This window comes from Heptranchias perlo, unplaced genomic scaffold (genome assembly GCF_035084215.1).
Source record: "Heptranchias perlo isolate sHepPer1 unplaced genomic scaffold, sHepPer1.hap1 HAP1_SCAFFOLD_173, whole genome shotgun sequence".
NCBI lineage: Eukaryota > Metazoa > Chordata > Chondrichthyes > Hexanchiformes > Hexanchidae > Heptranchias > Heptranchias perlo.
In genome coordinates this window covers 433,892-459,726 of record NW_027139001.1, presented here as the reverse complement: position 1 = coordinate 459,726, position 25,835 = coordinate 433,892, and the positions used below count along the sequence as shown (strand labels likewise).

The 25,835-nt window shown below is 44.1% G+C and overlaps 1 protein-coding gene across 1 annotated transcript; it reads right to left on the bottom strand.

Annotated features, from left to right (window-relative positions):
• Window positions 1–13,405: 13,405 nt before the first annotated feature.
• LOC137309636 (NACHT, LRR and PYD domains-containing protein 3-like) lies at window positions 13,406–25,411 on the bottom strand. The gene is made up of 10 exons (XM_067977736.1): window positions 25,318–25,411; window positions 23,655–23,750; window positions 21,297–21,463; window positions 20,547–20,718; window positions 20,376–20,441; window positions 16,098–17,835; window positions 14,541–14,627; window positions 14,213–14,383; window positions 13,769–13,936; window positions 13,406–13,596 (listed from the first exon to the last, which is right to left on the bottom strand). Exons 1-10 carry the CDS (start codon window positions 25,409–25,411, stop codon window positions 13,509–13,511), a joined length of 2,847 nt encoding a protein of 948 aa, XP_067833837.1. The 3' UTR covers window positions 13,406–13,508.
• Window positions 25,412–25,835: the final 424 nt, after the last annotated feature.

The window sequence follows — 25,835 nt, the reverse complement described above, 5'->3', positions numbered from 1 at the left end:
TTATGTGTGTATCTGACGCCGCTTCAGATGCATGGCTACTGAACTGAGTTTGCTGCTGATTCTTTCACATCTCCTTCTCTGCTTCACTGTGGATGAATTCACTGACTGTCAATGGACTTCATTGTAAAATGAAATGTTTGGTTCTTATGTTGTCTAAATTTGCACTGTATCTGTTGGAATCAGGAGCTCTTCTATGTATCTGCAGATTATAAGTGTGATATTGGCGTTTGTTAATTGAACAATCCCGCCATCTATCCCTTTACTTTATAATTACAGGAGAAGGAATCTCAATTATTGTGAGATCTGTCTGGGAAAGGCATTCGATTCTGTTTATTCCATTTGTTGCAGATTAAGTGAACAGTGTAGGTGAACAGGTGGAGATTCGGATGATCTGTGGAAACATTGAACTATTCCACAGCGGCTTCACTATTGAACAAAACGACACTGAGAATAAGATCGGTGGAACACGGGGTTGGTGAACAGAATGCAGGCACAGGATGATAGGATTTAATCGGATATGAAAATGGACTTGAGAAAGAGAATAGATTGAGTGATAGAGAGGGCGACTGAGAGGGAAAGCGAGAGGCTGTGGTGTGAATAATTCATCAGAATGAACTGCTGAAACTTGCAGTAAAATTAAATATTGAAAAATGTGATTTGAAGGTGTCATTATGATGTGGTCAGATGGGTGAGTTTTTATTGTGGGACTCGCTCCTCATGTTTATATCCCTGTCAGGTCCTCAGTCTGTTTTTGTGAATGTTCCTTGTTTTCCAACTTAGTACCAAATATAATTGAAATTTACTTCAAGAGTAGAATTAGCAATTTATTGATCGTGATGAATTATGAAGATGCAGTGTTTTCAAAGCGAGGCTGAATTCAATGAACAACAAGTTTGATATAATTAATACCCAACAAAGGTTGCCTGACACCAATAACCACAGAAATGAACTGTTGAATGCATTAGTTGGATTGTGTTATTGGGACCTATAGATTAGATTTCCTCTCACACTCTGCTGCCTTCTCTCCCTGTGAATCCCAGCCTCTCCTCCCACTGCATTGAATCCTCTGTCTCCTCATCCCTTACTTCAGTTCGTGCAAGTTCCAAAATTATCTGCTCCTGACTCCCCTCCAGCTCTGACATGTCCTTTTCCTTGTCTACCTCCCAATCTGTCTCACTGGGACGGTCCTCAGCCGCCTTTCCAGTTTAGTGCCAGCCCCTGTCAGCTCTCTTAAACCAGAACAACAAACTAGATGTACCTACCTCTGACACCTCACCTTCCCGACACTTCCCTGTCTTTCCCGTCAGTCTGGAGCCCAAATCCGGCTTTAATCCGCTGGATTCCCAGTGTGTAAAACCCCTTCTCCCTTCCCCACCGGCACTGCGCCCCCCACTCAGCCCTTCCAGTGGATCCGGTGCTCACTTTATTCACTTTCTGTATCCATCTCCCAATTCATTATTGATCATTGTGTTTAAAAACATCTCTCTGCCCGAAAGCGCTGCCCAGGTCAATCAATCACTTTCCACCCTTCGATGCAGCAACAAAGCTGGAAATTTTACCCCAGATCCTCTCAAACTGCTGCTTTGGCGCCAGCTTTGAACAGTAATTTCTCAGCTTCCTTTTCTCTCTCTTACAGTTAACTTGGTGGCGATTGTGATCCTGTCCCGAGGAAAGTGCGGTCTCTCCAAATGTATCAGCGTCTACCTGATGGGAATGGCAGTGGCAGATCTCATGGTCGTTATCATTGGTGTGATATTGAATTGGATTGGTGCGATTTATTTCCAAGGTTCATTCTTGTTCATTACTCCCGTGTGTAGTTCTATTATCTCCTTGAGTGATGCAACCACGGTTGTTTCTGTCTGGTTCACAGTCGCTTTCACCTTTGATCGATTTGTGGCCATTTGTTGTGAGAAGCTGAAAACTAAGTATTGCACCGAGAGAACGGTGGCTGTGGTTCTGGGAACAGTGAGTGTGCTGGGCTGTTCACAGAGTGTCCCCTTGTACTTTGCATATGAACCTGACGATATAATTGATAATGTTCCCTGGGGTTGTGAAATTAAACCGAGCTTCCGTACTTCCCCAGCATGGGCCGCATTTGACATGTTTAACCTCATTTTAACCCCTTGTGTCCCGTTCTGTCTGATTTTGCTGTTCAATGTTCTGACTGTCAGGCGTATTTTAATGTCCAGTCGAGTCCGCAGCGGACTCCGGGGCCGCAGTAATGGAGAGAATCAGAATGATCCAGAGATGGAGAACCGAAAGAAATCCATCATTTTACTCTGCAGTATATCGGGCAGTTTTATACTGTTGTGGATGACACAGGCTGCATTCAACATTTATCTACGAATTGCAGACATTCGGTCTTATTATTCCTACTCTGACCCTGGGTATATCACGCTACAGACATCAAGGATGCTGCAGCTTCTCAGTTCCTGCACAAACACGTGTATTTATGTCCTGACCCAGACTAAATTCAGAGAGGAGCTGAAGAACGCGGTGAAATACCCATTCAATCTAATTGTTAAATTAGTGAAATCATAGAAAGAGCTGAAGGGTTTCAAGCACCAGAACTAAATCTCATTTCATTCTCCATCCCCTACACTTCCCAGGGGACGGAAAGTACATTCTATATTAGCAGCACAGGGCCCTGAAATGATCTCAAATCTGATTCTGAGATTATATTTTATTGATAATCTAACCGATTGAGGCAGGGTTTGCTTTGCAGACAACACGTGAATTGTTGTTCAAAATGACGGCACTAAAGAGCTCAGCTGGACTTTAATTAACTGACCGCAAGACCAAATGGACAAAGCTCGAAATCAAAGTCACTTCTGTGGACCTGATCAGGATGTGTGTACTTCACATAAATGGTGAGAGAGAGGGAGAGAGGAAGGGAGCGAGGGAGGGAGACAGAGACAGAGAGAGAGAGGGAGGGGGAGAACGGGAGACATCGAGAGTGTGAGAAAGAGGGAGTGAGGGAGCGAGAAAGAGGGAGAGAAAGGGCGAGGCAATTAGAGAGAGACAGGGACAGAGAGAGGGAGACAGAGAGAATGAGAGAGGGAGAGTCAGAGACAAAGAGAGAGTTGGAGAGAGACAGAGAAAGAGAGACAGAGAAAGAGAGACAAAGGGGAAGAGAGAGGGAAAGGGCGAGAGAGGGTGGGAGAGAGAGAATGAGAGAAAGAAGGAGAGGCAGAGAGACAGAGAGGGAGATATAGAGAGAGGGAAGCGAGGGAAAGAGAGAGACAGAGAGAGAGAGAGAGACAGAGAGAGAGTGGCACAGAGAGAGACAGAGATAGAGACAGAGAGAGAGACCAGGAGAAAGACAAAAGAGAGAGACAGGGAAAGAGAGACACAGAGAGAATGAGAGACAGAGAGGGCAGAGAAAGGGGGATGAACAGATAGAGAGGCAGAGGGAGAGAGACGAGAGCCAGAGAGAGGGACAGACAGAGAGAGAACAGAAGGACAAAATAAATGTACCAATTAGAAAAGTGCAGAAATAAAGAAGGGCAGAGAGAGTTACTCAGAGACGGAGAGAAATAAAGAGTAAGTTATTAAGACAAGAGAGAAAAATAAAGAGAGAAAGAAAGCATATATACATATATATATATATATATATATATATATATATATACTTTCTTTCTCTATATATAATGAGGGAGAGAGACACTGCCAAATAATTACAAAGGAGAGGTTAATAGACAGAAGAAATCAATTCAAAATAACTAGAGACTGAGGGAGATTCAGAGCAGTAGAGTGTCAGACATAAAACGACAAAGAGAAAGAGAACAAGAGGAACAGAACGCAGGGAGAAAATAGAAAACAGGAGAGAGGAGGAGAAATACAAATATTAAAACAGAGACTGAGAGAGATGGAATGAAATACAGAAACAGATGCAAAGAAGAGTTCGAGAAGTCAAATAGAAACAGAGAGAAAGAAGTAGACAGAAGTCGATCTGGAGAGAGTGAGAAGCAAACAGAATGAAATAAAGACAGATGGAAAGGGAAGGAGGAAGAGACAGATAGAGAGAAGGAAAAGGGAAAAGTCGATCCACAGAGAGAAACAAAGAGAGAGGTGATGCCAGGAGGCTGCACAATAAAGTCACTCAGTCTTGTGTACCTGACCCTGACCGTTACTGACTGCAGGAGTTTCCCAACTGCTCTGTGTAGTAAAAAATCATCTGATAAACGAAAGCCTGAGACGAAATCGGCTTCAGCATGTCTGAAGGAAAAGGACGATTAAAAGGAGGAAGGGCTGTTAGAAGGATTGTGAATGACACGTTGTGAAAGACCACACAGCAGAGGATAGATCACCATAGCAATAAGAACGATTCCAGGAGGGCTGGAGATGGTTTGAAATCCTGCCGGCTTGACTTGGTTACGTTGTGGACACTGAGAGAAAACAAGTGAAGTGTCAATCAATCATGGGTTGTATTTGTAGGAAACTATTTTTGATAAGCTAACGCCCCAGCGGTGTGATTCTATGTTATAAAGAAGCTGGGCAGAAGGTGAGTGGGGAGAGACGCAGATCCACCACTGCTGCTCCAAACTCACCTTTCGCTTCCTGGCAGCACGCCCTCACCTGGAATCTTCCTGACTGCTCGCTCCCTCCCAGCTGGATGCCTCGATGCTGGTTTACAGATTGCCTGTGAAGCAGATGACCTGGATACAAGACTAAGACGGGCTACACGACACGGTATCCATCAAAACGCCTGGAATCTTCCAGGCAAGCTTGAGTCAACCATAAGGATTGAACTTTCGTTATCAGCTTAGTGGAAGATAGACATTGGATTTCCAAACGGTTATGCATTTTGGGAATTCAGAATGTGTTGTTTTATTGGTGTTAAAGCAATTCTAAATCGGGTATAATCCCAAGATATTGATTAAATTCAAATGTAAAATTTTCTAGTGCATTAAGAATAATAAATGATTGTTTTGTTCATAAAGCCATGGTTTGTGCCTGCAGTTTCTTTAGGAGAAAGAGCCCATTATTTAAACATAAATTTTAACCTTTTGGAGATAAAAAGGCACTGGGTGTACTCTTACCCCTTCTGCTGTCTTACTAAACTGGGCAGAGTCCCGCAGCACTCTCCTGTTCTGTTACTGTTACAAATACTGTTATTGTTTCAGATTAAAGAAAAATATGAATAATGGAGAAATGAACCAAATCCTAGATCAGAACTGCATTCAGGTTGAGTCCAATTTTACTCTGATTTATTTGATAGAAGCTAGAATTACAAACGCTATTCAAAATGGTTCATTTGACTTTTCCTCCGAATGTCTGGTCTCTCCTTCTCCAGACGCATTACGTCCAAATAACCAAATGTTAATCCATTTTTTTGCAGATGTTCACATTTTGGTCCTTGATTTCCTCACTGCACCGCTGTCTTTGTGTTAAACACCAGCTAGTGCCAGTCTCACTCCGTTTGTATCTTTAACTATAGTTCAACAGTGATTTAACAGAAACAGCAAATGAACCCTCTCTGTGTCTCACAACACAGCTCGCTTCATCTTGCCCCTCAGTAAGATGGCTGCCTTATTGGTTTCAGGATCAAGGCGCCCAATTTGTTTAAGCTTCATGGCGGTCAATTTGTTCAATATGACCATCTTGTCCCCCAGTAATTTGGCCGCTTTGCCCCTCAGTGAAATGGCAGACTTGCCCCTCAGTTAAATGGCCGCCATTCCCCTCAGTTAAATGGCCGCCTTGCCCCTCAGTTAAATGGCAGACTTGCCCCCCAGTAATTTGGCCGCCTTGCCCCTCAGTTAAATGGCAGACTTGCCCCTCAGGAAGATGTCCAGCTTGCCCCTCAGTAAGATGACTGCCTTACTGGTGTCCATTTTGTTTCAGGATCATGACATTGAAGCTGTTGTTCATAGATTTAAGGTTTCATGGTAACTATGGCACAAGAGGAGGCCTTTCGCCCCACTGTGCCTGTGCCAGCTCTTTGAAAGGGCTGTCCAATTCGTCCCATTTCCCCCTTTGCTTTTTCCCCACATCCTTTATGGAGGCTTTGTAATAGTAGTTGTATTATGCAAATACATATATATGTAATAATGCAAATTGATGTTGTAGTCGTTGCTGTAAGACATACAAGTTGTTGTCGATAAAGATTGTCTCTCAATCTTTTACTGCTTAGATTCTTCTCCTTTATAAACTGGGCTTTGTTTCTGTGTAATTGAATGTTGCTGAGAGATTGTCCCTGTAACGGATGAGGGATCATGCTGTGTGTTCGGTTTTTTTAAAAACTTTTTGCTTTGGCTCTTTTAAATGTCATGAATTAGTTTGAACTCTTTGGCTGATTGCAAAAAGCCACAAACTGTAAGTTGACTACAAACTGCAGGCTTTCTCTCCACAGGGCACTGACCGAGGCCTTCACCACAGGCTGCACCCAATGAGACTCACGTGAGTTTTGTCTGGGTCACTGTGGGATCATTGAGTGCACTGTGGGGTCACAGGTTGCTGTGGGTTCACTGGGACACTGCAGGTCCACTGGGATATTTTGGGATCACTGGGACACTGTGGGATCCGTGGGACACTGTGGAATCATTGGGTTAATGTGGGAGCACTGGGACACTGGCGACCACTTTGTTTAAGATGACCGCCTTAATGGTCGCCATTTCGTTTCAGCTTCATGGTGTTACAGGAGGAATTTAATTACCCATTCTATGTAATATGTTATATGTATATATATTTATATATATATATATATTATATATATATATATATAACACGTTATTTCATAAGCACAAGTTGTTGTATATAAAGAAAGTCTCTCCAACGTTTACACAAATGCAGTTTGGATATTGGTACCTCTGGGTGCACCGTGGAATCATTGGGTGCACGGTGGGGACACTGGGGGCACTTTGAGAGAACTGGGATACTTTGGCATCACTGAGACATTTTGGATCACTGCGGCAATATCACTGGGTGCACTGTGGGATCACTGGGTCAGGCTGCGTTCACTGTGGGATCACTGGGTGCATTGTGGATCATTGCGACACTGTGCATGACTGAGGCACTATCACAAATGCACTGTGGTATCAATGGGTCACTCTGCAAGCACTGGGATCACTGTGGGCACTTTAGATCACTGGGATCACTGTGGGCACTTTAGATCACTGGGATCACTGTGGGCACTTTAGATCACTGGGACACTGTGGATCAATGGGGCACTATCACTGGGTGCACTGTGGGATCACTTGGTCACTGTGGGAACACTGTGGGATATTTAATTACCCAGGTGGGCCGAATGGCCTGTTTCGGTGACGTGCTGAATTCTATGTAATATTAATATAAAGATATATTGTATTGTATTTTATAAAAGAAGTGGCTGTTGTAAAACAGAAATAGTAGTCGGGCCGAATGGACACTGTACTGTGCTGTACTGTACATTCGATGTTAAATATATATACATGTAATATTTGATTATATATTGTATTATATTTTCTACTCCAGAAGTTGTTGTCAAATAAGAAATTCAGGGGAACTTCTTTACCCAGATGGGCCGAATGGCCTATTTCTGTGCCGTGCTGTATTTTATGTAAAATATATATAAAGATATGTCCGGGGTTAAATTCGATAACCCCCGAATCCGGGCGCGATGGTCGATTAACCCCCGAGTGATTAACCTGAACCCGGTCGTTGAGATGCAGACAGTCCGTGAGATTGGTGCTGCCTGGTGATTCACCTGATTCCTGCGAGCAGTCAGGCCTGGCTGTGCTGTTCAGCGGCTTCTCACCAGCAGGGGGGCCCCCGATATTGCGTGAGTGATTAGCACCTCTTAAAGGCAGGCTGCACCTCTTAAAGGCAGGTTGCACCTCGCAAAGTCAAACATTTGATTCAGATCCATACCTCCGGGGTCATTTCTTCTTGTGCAGTTTTGATTTTCAGCTTCTTTTGAATTAAACAGATGATTGCTTAAAATGACTGGCTCCCAGTCACTGTTTTGAAGGCATTTATCAGCCTGTCTTTTTCAAACTGGTGAGTCTGTTTGGAATCTCTGAGAATGTTCATCAAGTCGACAGCTTCCATAGTTTGTGAGAAAAAGACAACAAAGAAGCAGGATGTTCGAAAGTTCGGTCACAGTTTCGTATAGTATTTGTGAATTATTTATTATTTTATTTTCCAATCAGGATCTGGTTGAGCTTCACAGTAAAACTGTTGTCTTACTGCTGCTATTTGTTTATTCTCTTACTGTTTCATCAATTTGTTTGGCAGTTAAAGTCTAAAACAAGGTCTAGTCTAGTGTGAATCTGTCACCCTCTGAAGAGCAGGCACTATTAGGCACTGGATGGAACGAGTGGGCTGAGATAATCTGAAGGGGTTTCACTGTTCATTATCTGGAGCCCTTCAAATGTTACATTGATATCAGGACAAGTAGAAACACTGAGACATTGGGAGTGAAGCCTCACCTAACAGAGGAGCTGCTTTTTCAAGCTTAGAAATACAGCTGATTTTAAATCAGCAAAATTTCACTTCATTAAAGTAGACAAAAAGGCAACCATCTCTGAACTGTCTCCACGATCTGAAAAACACGGACATTTTACTGATCGGGGAATAATGATCTTGTTCAAAAAGTGCAAAATAAAAATCAGTTGTAATCTTTTTAATATAACGACCTGATATAAAGCATTCTCCAACCAAACAAAAGTACCAAGCATTCCCAGGACATTCAGAGATTATGTGAGTGGGCAAAACTGTGGCAAAATGAGTTCAATGTGGGGAAATGTGAAGTCATCCACTTCGGATCTAAGAAAGATAGATCAGAGAGTTTTCTAAATGGTGAGGAGCTCGGAACTGTGGAGGAGCAGAGAGATGTAGGGGTCCAAGCACAGAAATCATTAAAAGCTGGTGGACAGTTTAAAAAATGATTAAAAGGCTCATACAATGTCGGCCTTTATTTCTCGAGGGCTGCAATATAAAGGGGTGGAAGTTATGTTACAGCTGCACAGAGCTCTGGTTGGAGCCCATCTGGAGGAGTGCATTCAGTTCTGGGCACTGCACCTCAGGAAGGATATATTGGCCTTGGAAGGGCTGCAGCTCAGATTCACCAGAATGAAATCGGGGCTAAAAGGGTTAAGTTATGAGGACTGGTTGCATGGACCAGCCTTGTGTTACCCTGAATATAGGAGATTAAGGGGTGATCTAATTGAGGTGTTTAAGATGATTAAAGGAGTTGATAGGGTCGATAAAGTGAAACTACTTCGCCTGATGGGGAATCCAGAACAAGGGGGCATAACTTTAAAATTTGAGCTCGGCCGTCGAGGGCTGATGTCAGGAAACACTTCTTCACACAAAGGGTAGTGGAAATCTGGAACTCTCTCCCACAAAAGTCTGTTGTGGCTGGGAGTCAATTCGAAATTTCAAAACGGAGATTGATATATTTTAGTTCGGCAAGGTTATTAAGGATTCTGGAAACAAGGCGGTAAATGGAGTTAATGTACAGATCATCCATGATCTAAAGATGGCTGTGTTCTTGCCGCCAATTTATCCAAGACGGTGGCCATTCTTACTGCCATTTTGTCAAAGATGGCATGGTGGCAGTTGTGTAAATACAAGTTGCTGTTGCAGGAGTAGTTGTTGTGGTGGTGGTCTAAATATAAAGACTGTCATTTGGGATTTCTCCGGGGTGACTGGGTGCACACCGGTGTCATTGTAGGGTCACTGGGACAATCTGAGGTCGCCGTGGGATTATTGGGGACACTCTGCGCGGCACTTGCTGGCTGTTTGTAAATACATATATATAGTATATATCTTATAAATAGAAGCTGCTGTTGTTGTCGCAGTAGTTATAGCGGTGGTCTAAATATAAAGACTGCCACTCTGGGATTCCTAGTTGCACTCTTTATCACGCTGGGGTGAGTGGGTGCACTTCGGGATCCCTGGGTGTATTCTAGCATCACTCTGGGGTGACTGGCTGCACTCTGAGTGCCTGGGTGCAGTCTGGGTTCACTCTGGGGTGACTGGATGTTCCCTGGAGCGACTGGGTGCACCCTGGCATCCCGGGATGCACTCTGGAATCATTGTGGTTTGACTGGGTGCACTCTGGATTCATTGTGGTTTGACTGGGTGCACTCTGGAATCATTGTGGTTTGACTGGGTGCACTCTGGAATCATTGTGGTTTGACTGGGTGCACTCTGGATTCATTGTGGTTTGACTGGGTGCACTCTGGATTCATTGTGGTTTGACTGGGTGCACTCTGGAATCATTGTGGTTTGACTGGGTGCACTCTGGATTCATTGTGGTTTGACTGGGTGCACTCTGGATTCATTGTGGTTTGACTGGGTGCACTCTGGATTCATTGTGGTTTGACTGGGTGCACTCTGGATTCATTGTGGTTTGACTGGGTGCACTCTGGAATCATTGTGGTTTGACTGGGTGCACTCTGGATTCATTGTGGTTTGACTGGGTGCACTCTGGAATCATTGTGGTTTGACTGGGTGCACTCTGGATTCATTGTGTGATCACTGAACATTCTGTGCGCAATTGTTGCCGCCATTTTGTACAAGATGGCCGCCGGACCTACCGCCACTTCGTCCAAAATGCCGCCATTTTGGCCGTATGTAAATAGATATATATTATAAATACTAGTTGTTGCTGTTGTAGTTGTTGTTGTGGTGCTGGTCTAAATATGAAGACTGCCACTCTGCAATCCCTCCGGGGTGATTGGGTACACTCTGGGATCCCGGGTGCAATCTGGAAAACACTGGGGTTATTGGGTTCACTCTGCAGAAACTGTGATATCACTGGGGACACTCTGCGCGATACTTGCCCACATTTTGTCCAAGGTGGCCGCCGTACTTCACGCAATTTTGTGCAAGATGACCGCCGTACTTGCCCCCACTTTGTCCAAGATTGCCGCCGTGCAGGCCATGTGTAAATGCATATATATATATGTATATATATTTTGTGAATTGAAGTTATTGTTGTTGTAGTAGCAGTTATTGTGGTGTTGTCCTAAATATAAAGAGTGCTAATCTGGATTACTCTGGGGTGACCATTGCCTCCCTAAGAGGGGACCGGCCGAGGCCTCCTCCCGGAAAGGGAACAGACCGAGCCCTCCCCCAGAGGGGACCGACCGAGGCCTCCTCCACAGCTGCACCCAAACAGGGTCCATGTGAGTTCGGTCTGTTTATTGCCCCGGGGTTTCATTTCCTCTCCGGGCCCTGGTTTTGGGGCCTCGGTTTAACATGTTCCTGTTCGATTGTGACCGTTGTGATTTAACCAGGTTAAAGCCTGGGGTTAAAGTCGCCCGGCCTGTAATGTTATACAAACACGTTAACCCAGAGTGAGACAAACAGGGGCCGAGAGGAGATTAATGTCGGAAACGTGAACCCCTGTACGGGCTTCGAGGGTTTGTTATAATCTCAAAATGATGCTTGTGTTTCGGAGAGATGGGACAACTTTGATGGGAAGGAGCGGCCATTTGAGCTGTTTTGATGGAGTAAACAAGGAGAAACTGTTTCCAGTGGCAGGGGGTCGGTAACCAGAGGACACAGATTCAAAATAATTGTCAAAAATGCCAGAGGTGACATGAAGAAGGATTATTTTTACGCAGTGAGTTGTTATGATCTGGAATTTATTGCCTGAAAGTGTGTTGGAAGCAGATTCAATGGTAACTTTCAAAAGGAAATTGGATAAATACTTGAAAAGGAACAAATTGTTCGGTTTGGGGAAAGGAATGGGACCAGCTGCAAAGCGGCTGCACAGGCACGAAGGGCCGAATGGACTGCTTCAGTGAAATATCATTCTTGATATTGCTGGCTCGTTCTTGGCGGCCATTTTCCAAAAGTTGCATGGCAGTCATTTTGAATTGCATTGCGGCCATTTTACGTCGCATGTCGGTCGGCCATTTTGTGGAGTCCCAGCTGAGCTCCCCCACCCCGCGCAAGACCCACCCGGTTAATAGACCGACCGGTCATATCTGTGGTACCAGTTGGAGGATGTGTGATGCAGTTTCCAGGAACCTTTATTCAATATTTCAAAATACGAAAACCAGTAATTTTATTTTTAAATAATGAGGAGACCAGGCCGGAGCTGAAGCAAACGGTGGAGTTTTATTAACACAGCACACGGACAACAACTTAAATTTACATACCGCCTTTATAGTAGTAAAATATCCCAAGGTGCTTCACAGGAGCAATCAGACATAAGTTGACACTGAGCCACATTAGGAAATATTAGGACAGGTGGTCAAAAGCTTGGTCAAAGAGGGGGTTCTTAAGGAGCATAGTAAAGGAGGAGAGAGAGGCGGAGAGGTGGAAAGGTTTCGGGAGTGAATTCCAGAGCTTAGGGCCTCGGCAGCTGAAGGCACAGTGCACAGGGATACGTTCCAGATTCTGACTCGTCACTGGGAGAGGCACCCAGAAGTACCGAATCCAAATATCAGTGTCCGACTGCAGCCCAGACTGAGCCCCATCCTGGGTCCTTCCTGTCTGTACATTGACCCAGTGTCTCACTGCAGCCCAGAATGAGCCCCACCCTGGGCCCTTCCTGTCTGTACATTGACCCAGTGTCCCACTGCAGCCCAGAATGAGCCCTATCCTGGACCCTTCCTGTCTGTACATTGAACCAGTGTCCCACTGCAGCCCAGACTGAGCCCCACTCTGGGCCCTTCATGTTTCTACATTGTCCCAATGTCCCACTGCAGCCCAGACTGAGTTCCATCCTGGGCCCTTCCTGTCTGTACATTGACCGAGTGTCCCACTGCAGCACAGACTGAGCCCCACTCTGGGCCCTTCCTGTCTGTACATTGACCCAATGTCCCACTGCAGCCCAGAATGAGCCCCACCCTGGGCCCTTCTTGTCTGTACATTGACCCAGTGTCTCACTGCAGCCCAGAATGAACCCTATCCTGGACCCTTCCTGTCTGTACATTGACCCAGTGTCCCACTGCAGCCCAGACTGAGCCCAACTCTGGGCCCTTCCTGTCTGTGGATTGACCCAGTGTCCCACTGCAGCCCAGACTGAGCCCCACCCTGGGCCCTTCCTGTCTGTACATTGATCCAGTGTCCCACTGCAGCCCAGACTGAGCCCCACTCTGGGCCCTTCCTGTCTGTAGATTGACCCAGTGTCCCACTGTAGCCCAGACTGAGCCCCACCCTGGGCCCTTCCTGTCTGTACATTGATCCAGTGTCCCACTGCAGCCCAGACTGAGCCCCACTCTGGGCCCTTCCTGTCTGTAGATTGACCCAGTGTCCCACTGCAGCCCAGACTGAGCCCCACCCTGGGCCCTTCCTGTCTGTACATTGACCCAGTGCCCCATTGGTGACCATCCAGCCCCGGATATCCGGCAGAATCAGCACTGGGGGACCGGGTGACTGAGTCTCGTGACCCTGTCGCTGGGCCTCTGACGTCACAATGGGAGACGACGCTCGCTCAGCTCGAGCTGGAAACCGTTAAAGGGCCGTTCGGATTTAAACCTGGAGCGCGGCCGGTTAAAGGGGAGGGACAGAGAATCGGCCAAAAATGTTCATTTCATGAGACCAGAAATGGTTGGAAATTGAAATGTTCAGACTCCCACACTCAGTCCGGGTCTGGATTCCCGCAGTGACTCCAGGTGTCTCTTTCCGTTTGAACTGAACCGATTCCCCCTCAACCTGAAACAGATTAAAGATTCAACAGGAATTAAACAGATTGAACAACAGTGTAAATAACAGGGAGACTGGGGTTAATATTTCAATAATAATTACTGACAAATATTACCCATAAGAGGGACTGAATCCCAGTGATACTTTATTTATTACATTAAACATTAACACAAACACTCACCAGATCCGCTTCAGATTCCTGCGGGTCAGTATGAGGGAGCGGAGAGCGGGGACAGATCGGTCTGTGAAGGAGTTTAATCCCAGGTCCAGAATCGTCAGTGACCGGTTTGTACTGAGAGCAGAGACGAGATCCTCGGTACAAGAATCTGTGAGACCGACATCATCCAGACTGGGGATTGGAGAGAGAGAGAAATAACAAGAATCAGGGTAAATCCCCAGTGTTGATTAATAACAATATTACTGATACTAATAAAATTGTACAGTCCTTATTAATAACACTGTTACTGATATTAATAAACACTGTAAATTATTATTCGTAACACTATTACTGACACTAATAATATGTACAGTATTTATTAATAACACTATTACTTGTACTAATAATAAAGTTCAGTGTCAGACATTCAGTTATTATAAACACATTCTTACACAGTCTGATACTTACTGCAGTTTCTGTATTTTACAGTCCGGGTTCCTCAGAGCCGCAGACAATAGTTTCACTCCTGAATCTCCCAGTTTATTCTTACCCAGATTCAGCTCCGTCAGTGACCGGTTTGTACTGAGAGCGGTGGAGAGATAATCGGTACAAGAATCTGTGAGATCGTTATCCCATAACCTGTAGATCAGAGAGAGAGAGAGAGACAAGCAGAGATAACAGGAATGAGAGTAAATTCCCAGTATTTATTTGTATTATGATTGCTTATACTGACATTAATATACGGTGGGAGACATCCGGTTATTATAAACACAATCTCACACAGTCTAGTACTTACCCCAGTTCCTGTATTTTACAGTCCGGGTTTCCCAGAGCCGCAGACACAAGTTTCACTCCTGAATCTCCCAGTTCATTCCTCCCCAGTCTAAACACAAACAGACAGAGAGTGAGAAACAAACTGAATCCAATCCCCGATCTGATACAATTTCTCTGATATTACAGGAAACAATTGAAAAATCTTCAGGAAATTAATAACCAGATTTCCCTGTCACTGACAATGAATCTCACTCTGTCCAACGGCCCATATATTCACGGACTGTCAGTAAATGTATTTATTAAATAAAGTGCTGTCTGTGTGAAGCCTTTAAATGTCCCTCAGTCCGGTCTCATTCCCTGATGATCAGAATTACCCTCCTGGACGGTCCCTTCATGTTTGGGGAAACGTGTCTCATTTCTGCTGCTTCTTAAAGCCCAGATTTAATGGGAATGTGATGATTTTCCCCGAATTAAATGATAAAGCGGTGATTTCTTGTACATTATGCAGTATTATATTAATCTGTACAATATCTCGGAGTGAGTTATATTGTGAAACGGCGCTCATGGCTGCTGTAAAATCCGTCCCACAGGATTTCATGTGACAAGGAGAATTTATTCTGTCCCGTTACAAGTTTTAAATGTCCCTGTACTCCTAGTTTATAGGGGAGGGGAGGCTCTCTCTTTATTCCCACTAAAATGGCTCCACATTTATTTTAGGTTTAACGGGCCCGACAGTTTATGGGGAATTTTCTGAAGTTCCCTCCCCGAGCTGGACCTCACACACAGGGGGCAGATTATGGGAAATTCCCTGGTTCACTGCCCCTTGGTTAACCCAGGAGCCTCCCGCTGTGTGTGAGGCCCCACCGCTGGCCGGTGTATGTCTATACTCCTGGGCGAAAACGCCACAACCCGTTCGATTTCAACCTTTCGACCAGCAGATTTTAGTTCCCAAATCCCACTGAATTTTCGGCCTGGATTAATGAGCGAGGGGCCTGAATCCACGACCGTCTGACTCAGAGGCACGTGTGCTGCCAGCTGGGTGAAGAGATGGTGGATGTATTGGAGAGTGTGAAGGGCTATGTCATTGATGAGTTAACATGACGGACCGACGTCCTGCCGGGAAAGCTCAGCTCGCCCACTGACGGTTGACTGCCCGAAATCTGTGTTTTGCTCTTTGTTACTGAATGTTTGGTGTTTCTGCTTCCCTCTCCTACACATGTTGACAGTCCGGTGACCGTCACTAGCCCCCACACCTCGGTAAGTGGGTGGGATGACTCGACACACAGACTGCTGCAGCTATAAATATCATTTATTGCAATTCAATTATCACTCTTTCAGTGACCTGTATTTACTGATCGGATAAAGACTGTAAAATCCTAACGTGTTCATCAGAATCCATTTTAGATTCTTCAATCCTTAGGGAATTACTAACCGATGCTATTATCATTTGTCATATTTGTGTTGAATTTGCTTCTCCCTGGTTCAACTGAACTGTTTGTTTCCCTTCATTGCGGAGCAACAATACAATCCGTGACTGTTTCAAAATTGGCCCAACAGTTAGATACAAATGAACAGTTACCTCAACACCTGGCATTTGTGCAGTGCGGGTCCCAGCCGCCGGAGTCCTTCACACCGAATGGAGCAGTGGTGTAGATCGAGGTGTTTTATTGTATCACAGAGTCCAATGACATGAGACAGCACCGCACAGTCAATCGGGGTCAGTCGCAATCCACTAAATGTTAGTGCTTCCACAGATCCCACAGTGACCCGAGCCAGTGTTTGATTCTGAGACTCAAACAGGTAGTGGAATGTGTTCAGGAGGTTCTTTTTACCAGTTTCACTCTCTGTGTTTCCAGTCTCTCCTTCAACCTTCTCCTTCACCCAGTCAATCACTCCGCAGATTGTTTGATGAAGAAATTGACCCAGAAACTCCTCCAGGGGCCGAGCTGACTGTGAGGAGGAGAGACCAACAACAAAACGGAGAAATATCTCAAATCGCCCATCTTCCTTCCTGTGGGCTTCACTGAGGAGTTTCCGGATGTCCCCTGGATCGGGAATCAGGAATTGTGCGAGTGCGGCTACAAACTCTTGGATGGTGAGGTGCGGGAATGTGTAAACTACACTCTGGGCAGATTCATCTCTCTCCAAAAGTTCCATCATGAACCCAGACAGGAACTGGGAAGGTTGCAGATTGTACTTGATCAAATCTCCATTTCCAAACACAATCTTCTTCTCGGAGACTCCTGTGAAGGCCATCTCACCGATCTTCAGTAACACATCACGTGGGGATTCAATCTCTCGGCCATGGTTTTTCAGAATGTTGTAAATATAGTAGGAATATAGTTGGGTGATGGTCTTGGGAACTCGCTGCAGTTTCCTGTCTCTTTGTGTGAAGAAGGGACCCAGTGACAGACCGAGGATCCAGCAGTAGGAAGGGTTGTAACACATCGTGTGCAGGATCTCGTTCTCCTCCACATGTTTGAAAACAGCTGCTGCCACCACCTGATCTTCAAAAAACTTGTTGAAATATTCCTTCCGTTCTTCACCAACAAATCCCAGGATTTCAGCCCAGACACTGATCTCAGCCTTTTCCAATAAATGTAATGCAGTGGGGCGGCTGGTCACGAGCACTGAACATCCTGGGAGCAGCTTGTGCTGTATTAAACTGTACACAATGTCAGACACTTCACACCAGTCTTCAGGATCTGTGCACATGTACTGAGGTTCTGTATTTCTCCGATTGTGAGCAAAATCGATACTGTCCTTGAATTCATCTAAACCATCGAATATAAACAGTAATCCCTCTGGGTTCTTCCAGAGCTCTCCCAGAATATTCCCAAAGTAAGGATACAGATCCAGTATCAGATTCATCAGGTTTATTCTACAGTTGATAGCGTTCAAATCCCGGAATTTAAAACTGAAAACAAATTGAAAGTGTGGGTATATTTTCCCAGTGGCCCAGTCATAAACAATCTTTTGTACCATTGTTGTTTTTCCAATCCCCGCGACTCCACTCACTGCTGCTGAACTCCCAGATTTGGATTTTCTCCGGGAAAAACTGCTCTGGAACAATTGATCAGTTCGGATTTTTTCCAGTTCTCTCCTTAGATGTTTCTCTCTCCACTCTTCATGGTTTCGGCCTCTTGCCAGAAGTTCATGTTCCACAAGCGTCCGATCTCGAACAGTAGAAATGACCGTTAGCTCAGTGTATAGAGTGACCAGCTGGAAAATCTTAACCTTCTCCTTTATTAGGATCGTGTTCACTCTCAGTGTTTCAGTTTGGACCTGAAGTGTTTCATTGTGTTTCTGTTGAACATCTTCAATTAGAACAGACAGAATGTAGTTCTCAATTTTAGTTGTATTGACATAAAAACAAATTCATTAAAATGTTCCGCGATTTAATTCACAGCTTCAATAGAGGTGCGAGCAGGAAATTAAACTCAGTTTCTGAAAACCTCGCTTGAAAGTGAATAATGGCTGATAAACGTTTCAAATCCTCACTTGATTCCAATATTTACTGAACATGGAGATTTCGATGAAGGTGATATTTTCCCTTTGATGATTAACACTATCAGCCCAGCCCTGTTCTATGGACATCTCATTATAATCGAAACGTGATTCTGGTTATACAACAGTGGAGGTTCTAATGGATCAATCTATGAAACTGTCGGTGTTGCTGACCTTTTGTGGAAATGGGAAATAGGGTATTGGGTAGCACTGGGAGAGGGACAGACTGTGAATGGACAGAAGTTCCACTCCTATTGCATCAGTCCTTGGGCAGCTTATCTGTGATATTGTGGGCACTGGGAGAGGGACCGACTGTGAATTGACAGAAGTTCCACTCTTATTGCATCAGACATTGGGCAGCTTATCTGGGATATTGTGGGCACTGGGAGAGCGACAGACTGTGAATGGACAGAAGTTCCACTGTTTAACCTCTGTGTTGTGGGAGCTTTTAGAAACTGGACTCGGGCTGGTTATCTGGGGTGTTACTAGTAGTTCTATTGTCACCTGAGCACAAGTAAAGATTACAGCAATTCTGAAGGTACAGAGGTGAATCAGAAAGATGATTTAAGGTATTGGAGTATTGGTCGAGGGAAGGGTGTGGGGGTTTGATATATTTTGTTTCAGCAAGAGACTTCGGTATTGAAATGTTTCAATGGAATTCCCAACATTAGTGCAGGAAACAGGCTCACAATCAGCAAAATAATTAATAACGGAGAAAATTGAAAGTCAGAAATAAGAATGGAAATTAGAGTAATTTTTTCACCCAATGTGTCGGACATCAGGGAACACAGTTACCAGGGAATGACACTAAAGGGGCAGTGTAATTGGGGTGAAGAGACAATTGGAAGAGTTTCTGTGAATTCACTGAGAGGAGGTGCAGGTGGGGTCATCTTTCTAACAGGGACAGGCATATTTGGATCAAATGACCTTTTCCTGTCTCGAATCATTCTCCTGTTGTATTGTGTTTCAGAAATTGTGAACACATTTTCAGCAGTGTTACACCTACATTGAATGTGTTTTCCGAACAGTCCTTTCATATCACCGATTAGAAGTAGATTTCGAACGACTGCCCACTCAGAGTAAAGTTAGAGCAGAAAACATTCACGGTTCAATTCAACTGTTCTCCTAATAATTGCACTCCGTTGTTTCATTTTGGTCTGAATTTCCTCTAATGCAGGTTTGGGAAATTGAATTATATTTCCATTAGTCAATCCATTGGGTCTGAAAAGACGCTGATTTAAAGGACGATGCTTTGAGTGGAATAAGTTCTCTGTTTCAATGCCATCAGTCATTACATTGGGTCTAAAAAGATCCTGAGTTAAAGGACTATTCTTTGAGTGGAATAAGTTCTCCCTTTCACTGCCATTACTCATTCGATTCGGTCTAAAAAGACTCTGATTTAAAGGACTATTCCTTGAGTAGAATATGTTCTCTCTCTCACTGCCTTTGTGGAGCCAGCTCAAAACCTCCTAATTACCCTGAACATTGTCTTTCCCTCACATTTCTCCACGGATTCATGATCAATTGTGTGAACATCTGTGCATCTTCTCAGATCAGACCGAACAATTTGTCTCATTTTGTGCTGTGAAATGAAATCATTTTTAATGTTTTGCATTTCTCCACCAATTTCCCTACAGTTGATGGTGGGTCAGATATCTCGGGGAGCAGGTGACCCACAGCATCCGTCTCAAGGCACTGCTCTTTACTTGTGAGTCCAGAATGTCATGATGGCACTTAGGTATCCTGCCAGTTGTGTGTGGGGATTTCACAGTGTGTCAGGATCCTGCCAGGTGTGTATGGGGATTTCACAGTTTATCAGGAACCTACCAGTTGTGTATGGGGATTCACAGTGTATCAGGATCCTTCCAGGTGTGTATGGGGATTCACAGCGTATCAGGATAATGCCAGGTGTGTATGGGGATTCACAGTGTATCAGGATCCTGCCAGGTGTGTGTGGGGATTCACAATGTATCAGGGTACTGCCAGGGGTGTGTGGGGATGCACAGTGAATCAGGATACTGCCAGGTGTGAGTGAGAATTCACAGTGCATCAGGATCCTGCCAGGTGTGTATGGGGATTTCACAAGTGACAACGATCAGCAGCTGGATTAAGTGAAATAATGCAACCTCCACATATTCATGGATAATTGAGAAATCTTATGAACTGTAATTTGTATCTACGCAGAATAGTTGAGTATTGATGACAAATCTAAACGAGGTTAATTTCTGTTTCCCCAGCCCTTGAATTTCTGATTCCCAGATTGTGACAATCTCTAATAAATGACGACAGTCAAACTTTCTGATTCTCACAAGTGAAATAAACAGTTTGAAATCCCAATTTCATCACTTACCTTTCAGGTGACTGGGTATTTCAGATGAACCTCGTCTGATGTTCATATAAACAAATGGATCAGGACCTGTTTAAATCAATGAGCTTTCATGAAATCCGATCTGTGTAATATTATAGTAAATTCTGCATTGTTTCAATCTGAAATTGAATTCAGTGTGTGATTTTACCGTACCAAGTTCCTGCATCTCTTTCAGTATTTTGTCCAACTTTGGTACCGCATGGTGCATTTTCACAAATGATTCCCACATCACCCTTCGGGCCTGAGAGCCTTTCTCCATCACCAGATTTAGGAGAAGTTTGGAACTGTCCGCCCTGTTTCCCTTCTCCACGAGATCAACGACTTTCTGTAAACAATAACAATGAATATATTGATCCCTCACTTTCCCCGTCCCACTTCAACTGTTTCCTTTTTGTTTTCAGTCCACACAAGAGTTATACCCGAAACGTTCCCCTGTCCTGTGTACAGACACTGACCGTTCCACTGGGTATTTTCACCTCTTTGTATCATTGTTTCAGATTCACTGTATTTTCAGTTTGATCAATTTCTTTCCGATATGACCTGTTTCTCTTCTGTCACATTCTATGATTCTAAGATCTGATATCCTGTTCGTTCTCTGATGTTTAAATAATCCAGACTCATTCTGGGAACTACACCACCTGCACGTTCCCCTCCAAGTCACACACCATCCCGATTTGGAAATATATCGCCGTTCCTTCATTGTCGCTGGGTCAAAATCCTGGAACTCCCTTCCTAACAGCACTGTGGGAGAACCGTCACCACACGGACTGCAGCGGTTCAAGAAGGCGGCTCACCACCACCTTCTCGAGGGCAATTAGGGATGGGCAATAAATGCTGGCCTCGCCAGCGACGCCCACATCCCATGAACGAATAAAAAAAAAATTCTGTGTCCCTCGCACTTACCCGATGTTCCTGCCCACTGAAATTCTTCTCGTATGTTAACAAAGAGCTGATTCCGTCCACCCCTTCTTCAATCGCCTGTTCTAGTCTGTCCCGGTAGAATTTCGTCAACTGGAACAGTTGGTAACCGTCGCACATTGTCAGGAACTCACTGATTGCAGTGTTCGGATCTGTGAACAAAAATGGAGAAAACTAAACACATTATCGACTGTCTATCAGAGCGGCAACATTTCCTCTTATAACAAACGGTTGATGACTACTGTGAGTCACATTATCAAACACCTTCTGAAAACCCATATACACCGCATGTTCTACATCCCATCGATCCATATAGTCACCTTTCAACAAAGCTGTATCAAATTTGTCAAATACGACATAGCTGCAGCGAATCAGTTCCCGCTCCCCCGATCATCTCCTGTATCTCTAAATGTTCACTATTTCGAACTGGAATTACAGATTCGAGGAATTTTCCCACTACTGACGGAGACCCTCTCTCCCTATTTTAACAGAAACATTATTTGGGCTCCTTCAGTCCACCTGGATATTTTTAAAAACAAACGAGGATTGAGAAATTGTGATCAGGGTCCCTCCTATCTCCTCTCTGAATTCCTTTAACTGCCTCGGGTGTGTTATCTCTGGGCCCAGTGATTTATCCACCTCGGCGATGTTTCTCAGATCCAAATCCTTCTCTACAGTTATCTCTAACTCTGGGCCCACATCCTCCTCCAGTGCACCAACATTTTCACTTCCAACATCATTTTTAGAAACTAAAGGAAATATTTTGTATCTCCTCCAAAACTTAATCCACAACTAGTTTCCCCCCAGTTCCCCCTCTATCTCATCTCCACTGATTGCTGGCCTGCAAAACCCACGGAGAATTGTGCTATTTCCCTTCCTATTGCTGAACTGTGTGCATATGGATTCTATCTTAATACAGCTCCCTGGAACATCCTTATGTAGTAAACCTCTCATTCTCTCTACCTTTCTGTTCCCCTTTAATATTTTCCTTAAAACCTACCTCTTTGACCAAACTTTTGGTCACCCGTCCTATTATCTCCTTATTTGACTCGCTGTCAAATTCTATTTGATAATCGCTCCTGTGAAGCGCCCCGGTTCGTCTTATTACATTAAAGGCGCTATATAAATGCATGTTTTAATTATCTAAGCTCTGTCATAGAACCCTTTATTAATACTGACGTCCAGAACTATTTTTCGTTCAACTCAAAATGTTGTAACCAGGAACATTTCGCTCTGAGTCCTGTGAAAACCCAAACCCTGTCTTATAGATATTGATCACATCTCTTATGCTTCTGAATTTTCAAATGTGTTTGGAATGATTTGTAGATTCACAGAAAAAAAACTCAACCATAACTCCGATTTTTTGGAATGTTGACCCCTTTTCGTTTCTTCGGGGTTTTTTTTATTACCAATTGGCTTTAACTCTCAATACTTCAAAACCCCCTTCCTTTTTTCCTGCGAATAATTTTTCACAATTTCATAACTCTTCTGTTGCTCCTCCAACGGTTTTATAAATTCCACTCTCTAGTCTCAGGTCCGGATATTTCCCAACCTCCAGTCATATCAACTGAATCCCTCCCACTGCTCCATTCACCCAGTCTGTCAAACCATTGTTGGTCGGTTCAGACCGTGACTGTCCCTTCCCTTCTCCTTGAACTCACTCCACTGTCCCAAGACCGTGAACCCTTCCCGCCTGCTCCAGCCCTGCATCCACACATTCACTTGCCTCATGTTTCCTCCCTTAAGCGGCCCAGTGTAAAACAATCCGGAGATCAAAACCTGGAATCCTTGTTTTTTTGATATACCGCCTCAGTCTGAATATTCCCTCTATAAACGTATTTCTATCTGTGTTACTGGTTCCAAGAATGACTATTCACTGCTCTCCTTTCCTTCCGAGAGATGGTCCCACCTGTTCCAGGATGTTCTTCACTCTGGCACCAGGGAGGAAACGTATCATTTGGGACCAGCTCAGGGCTGATCAAGAGACTGTCTAGTCACCTGACTATAGAATCTCCCACCACTATCGCTCTCCTATTCCTGTGTCCCACCTGCCTCTTCTCCACCTGCTCCCCGGTCTCACGCTGTTACTCAGGAAGACCATCCTCTGAGTTAATGTCTCCATCCACCTTACAGACCCCAACACCAGGTATCAATTGGACAGTTCCAGTGCTCAGGAGATCCCTCCACATGTGACTGCACTGTCCCTCTAGATGGTCACTCACTTCCCTCTATCTACACAGTTTCTGTGCTGTTATTTCTTCTTGTGTGAGCTGCAGGTTCCTGTTCGTGATACGGACCATTTGTCTTGTCACAATTGACATTTAAATAATTTTCTGAACCTACCTGTGTCCATTCTCATTCTTGTTGAAGATTTTGGATCTTCTCCCCTGTTTGGACCGTCAGCCATGGTGGTGACAGACGTTCCCAGATTCTGATGCTCTGTAAGAAATAGAATATTAATAGGAGGATTAGACAGAGATACTAAAATGAGCAGGAGAGCGTTCCCTTTTTAAACATGATACCAAGTCCCTCCTCCCCCATCAGTACAATAGCCGTTAGTTCTGGGATTGAGCATTTCCTGAGTGTTATAATAAACACTCCACATCAGGTGTGACACAGACAGCTGCCCAGTGAAACCCAGTCAGTCCCGCTGATCTCCACAACCCAGTTCCAGAGGGGTCCCCGTCGGCCGAGATTCTGCACTGAGAGCGCCAATTGGTAAGATTTACTCACAAAGTGCAGGTCTTATTCTTGAGTTAGTGACTATTCTGGAGGAAATTCTGCAACAGGGTGTTCATTGATCAATCAAATGACCCTCACTCTGTTTTACATAGTCTGGGGCTAGTGAAACATTATAGTCACAGATCTACATTGAATATCTTTGATTTATTATGTTTTGATATTAAATTCTTGTACTTTATGAATATGGATCTAGCCACATACGCAATCAATAGTTGGGTGTGATTCCTCTGGTCTCTACGGGCAGTTAAATTGTCCGTGTGTTTACTGAAATGTGTCCTGGTTGGTGCTTCTATTTGTATATATTTACCACATCCTTCATGGTGTCAGCACCTGACTAACGAGCACAAAGGAGGTGAGGAGATTTACCACTGTTCTAATAATAACACTAATGAACACTGTAGGAGGTGAGGAGATTTACCACTGTGCCAATATTAACAATAATGAGCACTGTAGGAGGTGAGGAGATTTACCACTGTTCTAATATTAACAATAATGAGCACTGTAGGAGGTGAGGAGATTTACCACTGTTCTAATATTAACACTAATGTGTACTGTAGGAGCTGAGGAGATTTACCACTGTTCTAATATTAACACGAATGAGCACTGTGGGGGTGAGGAGATTTCCCACTGTTCTAATGTTAACACTAACGAGCACTGTCGGAGGTGAGGAGATTTACCACTGTTCTAATATTAACACTGATGAGCACTGTAGGAGGTGAGGAGATTTACCACTGTTCTAATATTAACACTAACGAGCACTGCAAGAGCTGAGGAGATTTACCACTGTTCTAATATTAACACCATTGAGCACTGTAGGAGGTGAGGAGATTTACCACTGTTCTAATATTAACGCTAATGAGCACTGTAGGAGGTGAGGAGATTTACCACTGTTCTAATATTAACACGAATGAGCACTGTGGGGGTGAGGAGATTTCCCACTGTTCTAATGTTAACACTAACGAGCACTGTCGGAGGTGAGGAGATTTACCACTGTTCTAATATTAACAATAATGAGTAATGTCGGAGGTGAGGAGATTTACCACTGTTCTATATTAACACTAATGAGCACTGTAGGAGGTGAGGAGATTTACCACTGTTCTAATATTAACACTAATGAGTACTTAGGAGGTGAGGAGATTTACCAGTGTTCAACTTATATTAACACAAATGTCTAATGCTATGAATCATATAACTTTAAGCAGTTAGATGTGCACAGAATTTCTGTTTTCCATATATTTAGTGGTCTTTCAATCTCAAAAAATACCTTGAATATAGAAGTGGTAGATTTGACGGCAATTTTTCAGTGAATATTCTGCACTTGTGCATCTATCTCGCTTTGTGTATGTGTCAACGCACATGCGCCCAATCAAACTATCAGTCAGTGCCCTTTCCTTTCCCCACAATGGAAATGTAAAAATTATTAGGTCTCGGATCAGTAATTTCTCCAAACTATAGTTGAAGTTATTCTGCAGATTTAAATTATAACCAAGTTTGAGACTTTTTAAAATTCAGTTACTGCTGTTTCACTCAAACTGACACTATAATAATAAACACACAACAGCAACAACTTGCATTGCCAAAGAGCCTTTAACATCGAAAAAGTATCCCTTGGCGTTTCACAGAAGCCGAATCAAACAAAAGATGGGCGCTGAATAAAGGAGGTAAAAGGAGGGATGGTCAAAAGATTGGTGAAAGAAGTAGCTTTTGGAAGTGTCCAAAAGGAGCAGAGGGAGGTAGAGAGGTCTCGGGTGAGAACAGAGAGCTCGGACATCTGAAGGCAAG